The following is a 12,145-nucleotide window of genomic DNA, read 5'->3' on the forward strand; positions in this document are numbered from 1 at the left end:
AGTATAAGACTAGTACTTGCTATTGCCAACAATTACTAAAGTCAAGTGGGGGAAGAGGTGAAAGAGGTGTCTTCTGGAGGAGCACTTGATAGTTTAGTTCTGTGTGTTGCCCTGAATAAGGTGAAAAATATTCAAAGACTATAAATAACAACATCATAGATTTACACATGTGGAATGCTGTAATTAACACTGCTCTGTGTTTTCCTGTTATTGTCATTACTACTATTTTTTATTTACATCACCACAAAGCTCAGATACTACTTAGGAATTTGGGGCTAGATTTGTTAGGTGCTGTGTAACTGTAGGAGGCAGTTGTATAAACCCAGACTGAAACCTCCTACCTTGAGTAATATAAAAGTAAACCCGTAGCATAAGTGAATCACCTAGATGCTCTGTTGTAAATGGGTATGTCCAGGGGGCAAGCTTTTCCATCTTTCTTAGACCTCTTCCTTAGGAAGGGATGAGACACTGACAGAAAGAGTCCCTTTCTCTTTCTTCCCATTAACTACTGCTGGAGCTTGATGATTAGTCAAGCATTTAATGGTTAAAGATAGGGCAGTGAAACTTATCCTTGCTGGAACATCTTGAAAATAGTTGTGGTGAAACAGGGAATTCTTCCCCTGTGCTGAAAGTGTGACATGGTCACCCTGGTTTGACTGAAGGCAGAAGCTTCCTTCATGCAGCCTTGTCTTCTACCACTGCCAGTGGTGACTCATTTAAAGGTAATATGTGTCTGATGAAATCTTTTTAATCAGAAGGAAAATGTTGGTAGAAGATGAAAATTTAGGGCCCAACAATCTCTCCTCACTCAGACAGCCTGACTCCATTTCATATCCATAGGCCTAAAACAGATGCCCACCTAGACTGATGCACTACCAAGCCATCTGGTTGCCCCCAGTTCAGAAACTCAGGCACCTTTTATGTTTGTTTCTCCTGCATAGCAAAGTTCACATTTTCAATCATACAGCTTAAAGATAGAGATATTTTATTATATTTATGGGAAGTAAATACACTTCTAATATTTTCATACTAAGACGCTTTAGTTATATCTTTCTGCCCCTTTTTAGTAAATAGTTTAATCTCCTGTGATAGTTTTAAGCCCTGAATTTGACAGTGCAGCTTATCCTGGATAATAACTTAGTAACCACAACATCTTATGCCATCTGTATAATATCAAATACATTTTTATACTAGCATTAATAAACCTTAGTTACAAAAATCCAAGATATTAACTATATCAGTGCCAAGCGCACACTCCAGGATCTGAATATAGCTCTGCCATGATCGCCCCAGTGTTTTTTGGCTTCATAGTTGATATGTAACTATAGCAATGAAACAGAGCTACAGTAATCAAGTTTAATGACCAATGTAAAGTAAAATGCTAAATATTGTAGTTGCTGACATTTTTCATAATAAAAAAACTTGGGTTAAGTCTGCACAACCAACATTCACATAAAATTCCAGACCTCTGTGACAGATGGCTTAGGAAAGGAAGCCATGTGACGGGGCTGCAGTAGTTTTATAGTGCAAAACCCATAAATAGTGCAGATTCTCTGTCACTGACAAAATATCAACTACTCAGAAGGCAACAGCGACAACAAAAAGGACCAAAATCAATCAAGCTCCCCTCCTAGATGAAACTGTACATAGAAAATTATCAGGAAACATATTGTCTCTGAGAAACAGATACCATTAGCCACAACAAGGAGCTCTCGCTGATAAGCAGAACGTTTGCTAACATGGATATTTAAAGCTTCCTCAGCACTTTCCTGAAATTCATCTAGAAGTTGGGTTGTCCAACATGCACCTAATTCTGCTCCGGGAAGGCTGTGTTGTGTGTTTGTGAAGTAGCGTACAGATGGGGTTTAAGTGAGCTCACAGATGCACACAACAATTAAATATAGTCATGGAAAAAATATCCCTTTTTGCCCATCACAGGATGGATCACACGTTTACAGCATCGCTTTTTATTCAGAATGGTATAAAAGCGCTATCACTTTGCTGCCTTCGTAGCAAACTCCAAATGGCAGAGCAAAAAGAGGGGATAGTTGGAGATACTGCTCCAGTTTTCATTCCTACTCTCATCCCACCCTCCTCTCAATATGTCTCCTTTGCTTGTTTTACCACATTTATTTTTACATTAATTTTAAAATGGAACTAAAAAGACAAAAATGGCAAATGGCAAAAAAATGCTAGAGCAGTGCTATGACATGTTGACAGAAAATGGCACTTACTACGCTTAGCTCAGACTTGTAAAGGCTGTGTTCTCTTCAGTGAAGGCAAGATCTTATTACTGTCGACTCTAGTGCATGTGTGAGCAGGCCTATATTTATCCATTTATCATGACATATTTAAAATATAGCTACCAAAACAATGTAAACTCTTCTGATTCTTCCTTGAAAATATAAACAAAATAAAGATACAAATGTATCTTATTATTTCCTAACTTATATTAGTTTGCAGCTGTGTAAATCTTTGAGACTGACTTTGATCTTATTTACATTTACATTTACACTGGTGTAAACCAGGAAAAAATCCACTGAAGCAATGAAGAAAAATCAATGAGGGTGAGAGGATACACATGGTAATTAAATTCAGGTTACTCCTTATCTACTCCCACATCAGTGACAAGTGTAGTCACCCCTACAGGTTTTATAAGCAGCTGGAAAAAGGTTTCCAGAATAAAAAATGAGATAAAAATGACTGAAGCATATTTTCTTTATTCCAGGATCTACTCAGTGAAAAGATAAGGTACAAGTAGTGCTCTACTATGAATATCTACTTAAAATGAATACCAATAGAAATATGTAAACAAAAAAACGGTCTCTATCCTCTTCAAGTGCTTTGTACTTGAAAGTCAAGCTTTTCAGCCTCCTTTATTTTATGACATAAATATTACTGAATATTTTCTAGTACATCATTAAGTCTTGTCCTTAGAACCGAACTACATCAGCTAGGACAAAAAAGGATGTTGTTTTTTGTGATAAATTACCCCTGCATTTTTTCATATGCTTTTGGTCCATCTGATCACTCACAACATTTAATACTCTGCAATGTGTCTCCAGTAACGATTACAAGTTAAGCTTTATCTCATAGCTGGATCAGAAAGAGTGAATTATTGTGTCTGCATGAACCTTATTTCAAACCTGTTACCTTAGGGAGATTGTATCATTGCATATAAGGGATTTTATGTATTCTTTGGTTGGCATCAGCCAGCCATACAACTTAATACTAAGTAAGTCCGAAGAAACAGCATTATCAATGATTTTACATTCCAACTAGCAGTTCAGTCTAGTTTGGAAAACTCAAAAGAGTAGCTCAGTTCTGGTATTGGAAGTAACTCAGAAACTAGTATCTTGCCATGTATATGAATACCATTCTTAATACAACTCCATCCAAAAAGAGTACAATCTTTTCTATTCCCAGCCAATAAAAATACACACACCTAGTCCTCAATTCTTCAGACTTAAATTTAAGCAATTGAGTTCTTCTGCAGCAAATTAAAATAATAATTTGGGTCAAAGTAAGAAAATTTGTAACTGCCCAGCAACATCAGAGACAAAAACAGTCACAATTTCAGCCCAGAGCAATTCACAAATTAAAAAAAGCTAGCCAAGAATGTACTCAAGAAGCAATATGCACAGCAGTATAACAGGATGGTACCTAGTGATATTCTTGGCTGATTTTTCATCCTGTATTTAGCCTTTAAGGTATTTGGAGTAAAGTACTGCCTGACAAACGTGCTGAGTACTAACTACATTGTTGAAATAATTGATGTAATTATCACCATCATCAATATCCAAGAATGGAGAGATGACATAATTTGATCAAAAACAGAGTTTGAACTTTAAACATTTTTAGCAAGTGTCATTTTTTGTTTTCTTTCAAGGCATAGTGCACATATGCCATTTTGTCTAAACAGGTGGGAAAAACACCAAAACAGTCAACAAAATGTTTGGCAACCAGTAGTGATGAGGATACAGATAAACTGTATTGCTTGCAGCTACCTCTGTGAGACGTGAATGTGGTGAGGGCTGTAAACAGGGAAGATCCCTAGATGTTATGATGATGTAGATTCTTTCACTGTGCTAGAAACTGAAGGCTAATCCTTCTAGGGGAGACCTGTTAACTTCAGTGGGAGTTGAATGAAGCTACATAAACTGCAAATCAAATGCAACCAGGAGACTGTTTTGGGGTACTGACTGCATGAGAATTGCCTGATCAGGATCGCATTCAGGGGAACAGTTTACTAAAGCCCCAGGTGGAGGTTGAATGGCTCAGAAAATGTAACACTAATGTAGTATTAATTATTTTTGAAAGCAGTATCATCAAGGTATTTTGCATGCAGCTGGTAGATAATTCATAGAGAAAACTTAGGATCCATTTTACTGCTCATTTTAGAATAAATTTATTCTTTAAATTGATTAATATAAATTCATCATTTTAATCTTGAGATATGTGGCAGATCGCCTTTGTACATTAGGTGTCTTTGGAAGTTTTGCTTACCAATGACACTGTTAATGTGAAATCTGATTTCTCTAGCCTTGCTCCCCTTCTCTCTTACTTTTGGCTTAGACTCTCCCTTTTGAACTGATATGTAGAGAATGTGAGATCTATATTTGAAAATCCATTAAATTAATGAAATTTGGAACTGTGCTGTAAAAAAATTTACTTTTTATTTAAATGTTATCTATATTTACAGAAAACTGGTGAACATATCCAACTCTTACTAAAAAAATGGACAACACTCTGGAGGTCAAGAAATAAAATTTAAGAGACAGAAAGAAAAAAATACTTTGGGAATACATTTGTGATAAAAAATGTTTTGGTGTTTTCCCCACCTATTTAAGCAAGGTGACATATGCATGCCTTGAGTAAATGACACTTGCTTGAAAATGACAAGAAAATGACACTTGCTTGAAATGTTTGAAGTTCAAGTTCTGCTTTTAAAACTTAGAAGCACAATATTTTTATAGCTCTGACAATTGTGTAACTTGCAAAGGATTTCCTGCAAGTCCAGGAAAACCTCTGCAGTCCCACATGTCTTCGCTCTACCACCACACTGCCTCCCACCTGCAAAGTGTCATGACTTGGACTGCTGGGATGCTGCCTGATGCTCATATAAGACCAAACACCTTTACAAGTCGGCAGCTTTGAGCTGCTAAAGTATGGACGATGCTAATGAGGTTTTCTTAGGCAAAGGAACAAAGGAATGTGACAAAGGACAGGGCTGAGAGCTCTGATATTATGGGGCTCTGAACACAGGCACCCCACACATGTATTTTCAGACCTGGTGAATGTGTGTGCTATCAAGAGTAGAAAAAGGAAATCACTAACTCTGTAGATGTCTGTTGATGTTGCATTATTTGAGTCCAAACACTGATAAAGTCTCAAGAGACATTTTTTATCATCTAAAAATTTATAAGATGTTCTAGCAGCTAAACATTTACCTTTGCAGCCAATAGCAACCACAAAGCAATTCAGAAACATAGATAAATAGATAGTAGTCTCTTTAAAAATAACCTTAGTTTTTGTTCATATTTTAAAATAAGAAAGCATCTTAATTGAATAGAGTCTGGTGATTTATTTCCACATTTTTTTGTTTGAATCCTGTTTGATAAAAGTAATAAATAGCCAACACCAAATAAAAGTGTGTTTACTGTGGTTTTGGCCACCAAATCTTTTTGGGGCTTACTTGCCTGTGTTCTGGCCAGAAGCTAATTCTGATTCTTCTGTCAGATGTTTTGTAGCAGTATGCCCTCCAGGAAGTCTGGCAAAAGTGGAGGCAGGCAGATAGCAAGGTATGCAGGTGATTTTCTTTTAGGCTGGATTCCTGGCTGTGAAAAAGGAGTAAGCTATGTGCCCCAAGTGTCCCTCCATATCGTTACTATTATGTTCACTTCCATTCAAACCTTTCCCATGATTTGGCAACTGTGAAACAGGTACGGAGGAGAAAATCTTTGGGTTATGCCTGGTCCCTTTACTGCTCTTCTCTGGCAAGAAGGTCTATTGCTGAGGTCAGCCAAAGGCTGTGGCAGCAATTTAATCCAGCCATTGGCATCAGTTTCCATTTCCCTACTAGAAGAAGTCTCTATAGAAGACTGCTGGAAGGATCTTTCTGCAGCAGATATCAGGGATGGATCTGTCATCTGAGAAGGGTTCTTTGAGTAATCTTTGGGGAAAATAATGTCTGAGTTACAGGGGATGCATGTGGACACATTCTAAAAAGTCTGCCCCATGGCATCTCCCAACACTGGTGCCAAGATCCAAGACTTCACATGTAGAAATCAAAGGCAGCAAAGTAGGGGATACCACTCTGCAAAGGCACAAGGCTTGGAATACCTAATCAGGTGTTGTGCTGGTGGTAAAATTAATGGTTCCACTCAAAGAATAACTCATCGCTAACCTCTTAGCAATGGTGAATGAAGGCCCAACCAAAATGTAGACCAGCAGCTGTGGAAGCCACCTCTAGCCAGACTGAGCCTGATGCTAAAATAGACAAGGTAGAGCAACACCGACTTGCAGAGAAATAGGTCATCTGTCTTTTGGAGCACACATCATGACTCAGAGTCCCACAGCAGAAACACACCTGCCACTCTGTGTTTTGACAAGTACCTCTTCTCACTCCCAAGTGATTTCTTCTCAAGTTCTTGTAATGGCACCCTCTCATCTACACAGACCTTTCAAAAGTTTCATTGCAGTAGAACATATGTGACTTTAATACAAATAATAAATGACGGTGTTCCCACAACCATGGTCATCAGAAGAAAATCTTGTCTATTTTAATCAGCAGTATAATACTATGTAATGACACAGAAAATAAGGCTCATAGCTCACATAGTACCATTTTTAAATCATAAAGATCTGTGAGGAAATGCAGAGCAGAAACCAAAACATGAAAGCCACACAAACATCTACGATATTAGGCAGCTTTCCATTATGACAGACTTGCCCAAATTATCTATCTCCAAACGCTGTGGGCCTGATTCTCCTCTCTTGCCAGCCGAAAAGAGAATTTTACCAAAGTCAATTGTTATCTCCCTCCCTGCACCTTTTCAAACTCATGAGCTCCAAACACAAGAGGCTCAATAGGTGTAGTTCTGTTCCATTGCTAGCAAAGTATCACCTTGATTAACCACTTTTTTTTTTTTTTTTTTTTTTTTTTAAATCAGCCTCCAAAATGCTCACTTATGGCAGGTTTCAGAGGGAGGAGAATTTCCTCTTTGAACAGATCTAACTCATTATCCACCACAGATTGTTGCTGGATTTCAAATAACCTTATTTTTTTCTTCCACAAAACTCCCCCTTTGTATGTAGGGCTTAATTATGAAAAGAGTTAACAACATAATTCCTGCTATTTCTATGACCAGAACTGGTCACTACATTACTGATTTTTTCTCTGTCTCTCTTCAAAAGAGCATGCAAACAGAAGCCTCCTTTTTGGGGATTTAATGCAGTCACTAACATGAAAGACAGTTTATTCGCACAGTTCAGTAGCTAGCACACCCTCCAGGTTCTTGGACTACCCTACCTTGGCAGACAGACTCTGTGGTTTGTTGGAGAGGATCTCTGCTGCTTCCCTGCAGCGGGTGGAAAGGTTCAGGATAGCAGCAGCTGCTGCTATGTGGGTGTCTTCACTACATTGACCGTAGCTATAAGAGTTGGCATGGCAAGGGCTCTGTGTGTGGGCGCTAGCACTAGGCAGTCGATTAGAAAATTTCACTGGATTTGAAAAATGCTTTGCTGTTGAAGAGAGATTTGATTAGCAATTGCACGTACGAGATTTTTCCCATTAAATAGTTTTGTTTCTCACACTACAATTCCATACATTAAAATATTCAAAGAATACATTTAAAACAATCCATTTCCTATTGACAATAAGGGTTTGCTGTTAAAATGGCTTCAGAAACACGATAATGTGATTTTTACCTAAAAATACACATCTTTCAACAAAGCATCTGATAGTTTTACTCAGATTTTACTCATTGTTTACTCAGGCATTAAAAGCAATGATGTCCAAGGAAAGACTGAACAAGCATTAGTGTGTTATTCATTGGTGGGCAAAAGCAATTACAAATGTATCCTTGAAGCTCTGTTGTGTAAAAAAACAACAGTGACTTGTCCAGTCTTAGCTAAAACAACACTGCTTACTCTACTTAAATGAATGTCTGTTATTTAAATAGCTTTGCTTATGTGAGTAAGGAGAACAAGACCAGGCTCTTGAATGAACCAGAGCAATCAGATAAAAACATTACCTGTTAGGAATATTGAGTCCTAATTTTGTGGAAATTTTTAGAAAGTCAAGTCTACCCTTTAATCAATCAAAAAAAAAATAATTACAGTAATGAACAGTCAGAATAAAACTGATCTTGGCTCACTGTCTTATGTTGGCTACCATTTGGAATAATACACAGATTTATTAGGCACAAAGAGGTCAGTTGAGAATGAAAATCTAACAGGTGAACAGAAAAGCACTTTCACAGACAAAATTTGCATGTGTAGTTCCTTGTTTTCTGCTCCATCAGCAGCACTTACTCTAAAACAGGTAGAAAGAACTCTGCTCTCTGTTCTGGGTTTTGGAGCTTGACATGTCATTAACTGTTGCAGGGAAAACACAGCACCATGATTTTAGCTCTTAGGAAGCAATAATCACTTCTTTTGTCTGTAGCTCTCACAGTGTCCTACAAAGATAAACTAAGCAAAATCCAATTTCTCAGCCTACACCCAGATACACCAAGAACATTTCTGCATGTGACCATCTGTTCACTCCATAAAGATCTGAGCCCCAAGGCTCTGGATCCCTTTGGATGTACAGCTTAGGCTGAGTGCATGTTAATGCTAAGACCTACACAAGGCATTGAAGAACTCATCTTTCCTCAAACTTGGGATGCTCTAAGAGAAATGCTTGTTTGTGTGCACTGACTGTAGCTGAATGCCGTATTCAGTTTTTCTGAGTACTGGAGGCATCTCAGCAGTGCAGTACATAAAATCTCATGATTCAGTTCTCCCTTTCTCCAGTGCAAATGAAAAAGGATTTATCTACCTTGCTGTAACACTGTAGCATGAGCAAAAGGGTCTACCTTTTTAGCAGTTACTACAGCTAACTTCAAATTATATTTAAAAAGAAAAAAAGTGCATTTTCCATTACTGACCCTAAAAGATTAAAAAAAAAAAAAAAAAAACAACAAAAAAAACCCAGGCTATGGAGGGTGCATGTTTTGTTAGCAAATAAAGTTTTAAAGTGCAGAATCCACAGAGGGCTAATGATGGTCTTTTGGTTAGCTACAGATTTACATAGGATGCTGAACCAATCACTGCATCATCAGCTTCTTATTGCCAACTTCTGTATATCTGCATAGTTAAAGCACTCACCTGCTCTTTTACTTTCACCTTTCCATTAAAATAATAGCTGCACACTGCAGTCTTTTGCAAGAACAACCGGCTGTAAACTTCAGCCCTGATATATATTATACATAAATTGCATATGTATGTATTTGCATTTGTATAAAAACATTTCAGTCATATTTTCCTTGAAATGAACCTGTGAAATAGACATACATCTGCGCAAAGAGACAGCTAATAGGGAATATTCAATTTTACAAACAAAATTGGAAAATCTGCCACCCAAGAAGCTGGCAATGTACATATTTGCTTTCATTTGAACAAGCCTATTTTCCAGGCCAGATAAATATCTACTTTTCATTTGCAATTTTAAATAGGGTATTTATATATATATGTACACAAAGACATAGATACCTACAAACATATATATATGTGTGTGTGTGTACTCACATATGCAAATAAAAATATAAACACACAAATTTTATAAATGTATAAACTGTATATAATATTATATAGTATTAGAATTATATATTCTATTTTATTAAATTATATTATATCATATCATATTATATATTTATATATACATATATAAAATTTTCTGCTTTTCTGTTCACCTTGCTGTGAATGTTCTTCTCTGTTGGGATAAGTGGGATGCAATTTGCTTTCCTTAATTTATTTTTCATGAACAAAAAAAATCAAACAACTAAAGAGTCTTTTGTCACATTGTTCTGGATCTATTTTCTTCTGAAGCAAATATGGTGTAATGAAACCCTTTTTTTCAGTTTCCCTAATGGCAACAGAATAGTTTGTTTCTTTGAAATAAAGAGTATTTTATAATGGCAAATACAATGCAGAATCTTACTGAAGTTTCCCCATGCAGATTGTGAAGAGTATCTGCAATAATCAGTATTCACACTGTGGTATCTCATTTATACAGAGTAGTACCTCAGCAAATCAGTAAGTGATGCAAGCAGGGGAATTTTGATAACAATTTGATGCATTGGATACATCTGCGCTACAAATATGATGTAGTACAGAAATATGAGATATCAAACCAAATTCAATCCAGGCCTGGAAGTAATGCAACCGAGGCACATGGTTATCTAGGAGGAATAATACCTGAATGGATGCATCTAAAGGGTATCTGAAATGCCTTGAAAACCTAACTTGAATTTCTCTGTACTACAATTCATTACGTCTTGTGCAGACACATTCCATGGGACTTCTTATGGCAGCATCCTATCACATAAAGATATCACAGTTTAGCCAAGGAAGAAGGTAATAAATAAGACATAAACCATTCCTTTTTACTCCTCTTTTCCCCCGACAGTTGCTTTTAAAAGAAATATCAAAAAAGTAAACCTTATAGTGATATTTAGTGTTCTAACATTCCATATTTAGCAAACTAGTGGTTATATTTAGCATTCTGACCACAAGTGTTTAAAGATGCTTCCTACAGGAATTTTTTGAATTCTAGAGGTTTGAAAGCAGAACAATCAAAAAGAAAAAAAAAAAAAAGGTCATTGACATTTTGCCCATTTTCCAAGAGATAATGGAATTTCAAGCTTACATTCAAGGAACTGGGGTGTTTTTCGTCCTTGTGCCACAGGTGCTGTTGTGCGTTTGCCAAAAACTTGTGCATCAAAGCTGGCATAATCAAATGGTACTTTCCCAAACTTCTCCTGTTCTTTTGCCAGGGTGGCTCTGGAGGAGGTGACTGGCTGTGAAGTTCTGTAATTGTACTGAGATACCTCAGGCTGCTTTGCTAAGTTTGTCCTGCAGAGAGGAGGAAAAGATTGAAGGAGAAAGACAAGAATATCTTTAAATAACCTTTTCTTGAAAAATTAAGATACAGTTGCATCTCAATATCAGAAAGTGTGTTGTTATCACATATAAAACTTACTAGTAGGTGTATACAAGAAATAAATAACATAAATATGGTGGCTGACCTAGTAGTCAAAGAGTGCTTTGACTTCATAAAAGTTCAAAGCCGAGGACATAAAAAAACTAGTATTCTCTAGTAACAGTATGGGCTATTTACAAGAAAGATACTGACTTATTTCTAGATTACCACTGTACATAGTGCGTCCATTATTTCTAAAAATCGACTGGATTTTTTGCTACTCAAAGGACTTGTAGTTTTATGGATCACTATTGTTCTCACTTTGCTGTGAATGAGTATGGTATAAATATAATATAAGATGATCCAAAATAATTGCTTTTGTTATTTGGGAGGAACGAATGATTTATGGTGTGTTATTCCATTTAGTTACTGTTCAGTAACTACTTGTCTTTAGTAATTTCCTAAGGACTTTTCATATGTAGAGTTAAGGCACGTGCAGTTGGCAGACACATGGACATAATATTCTGTAATGGCTCTGAAGGAACCATTAGAGCTGATCATGTCAATAATCCACAAATTAAAGTGTCCCCAAATAGACCTGAATATAATAGGTTGTAATGGTCGTGGTGCCAATGATGTGCAAATTATGCATGTCTGTAGGGTCCATATAACTCTCAAACAAAATACAATTACAATAAAAAATGTTTCCCCTTTTTGATGCCATTGTATAAAAAATAAATTAAACTAATTAAACCAATAAACTTAAAATAAAGAAACTCAAAATATGAATTATTCAGTGGTGAGTAAACAGAATGAGCAGAGTTCTCAACCTTTTCAGATAACATGTTACTTACTGGATTAGTGGAAGATTCCTCTGAAAAGAATCACAAAAAACTGAGTTGCTAAAAGTACAGTAAGGTCAAAGAGATCTTTAACCAACTTTCAGCGGTCAAAATATTA

General features: G+C 36.5%; 1 protein-coding gene across 18 annotated transcripts in view; it reads right to left on the reverse strand.

Moving 5' to 3' along the window:
• ST18 (ST18 C2H2C-type zinc finger transcription factor) overlaps positions 1–12,145 on the reverse strand; it is a 173,683-nt gene that overhangs the window by 27,284 nt on the left and 134,254 nt on the right. For all 18 annotated transcript variants that reach the window (XM_074881064.1, XM_074881035.1, XM_074881055.1 and 15 more), the window contains 2 exons: positions 10,913–11,118; positions 7,532–7,743 (listed from right to left, as the gene is read on the reverse strand). In XM_074881064.1, coding sequence (XP_074737165.1) covers positions 7,532–7,743; positions 10,913–11,118 — 418 coding nt within the window. The remainder of the gene's footprint in view (positions 1–7,531; positions 7,744–10,912; positions 11,119–12,145) is intronic.

This window comes from Strix uralensis, chromosome 1 (genome assembly GCF_047716275.1).
Source record: "Strix uralensis isolate ZFMK-TIS-50842 chromosome 1, bStrUra1, whole genome shotgun sequence".
Classification (NCBI taxonomy): domain Eukaryota; kingdom Metazoa; phylum Chordata; class Aves; order Strigiformes; family Strigidae; genus Strix; species Strix uralensis.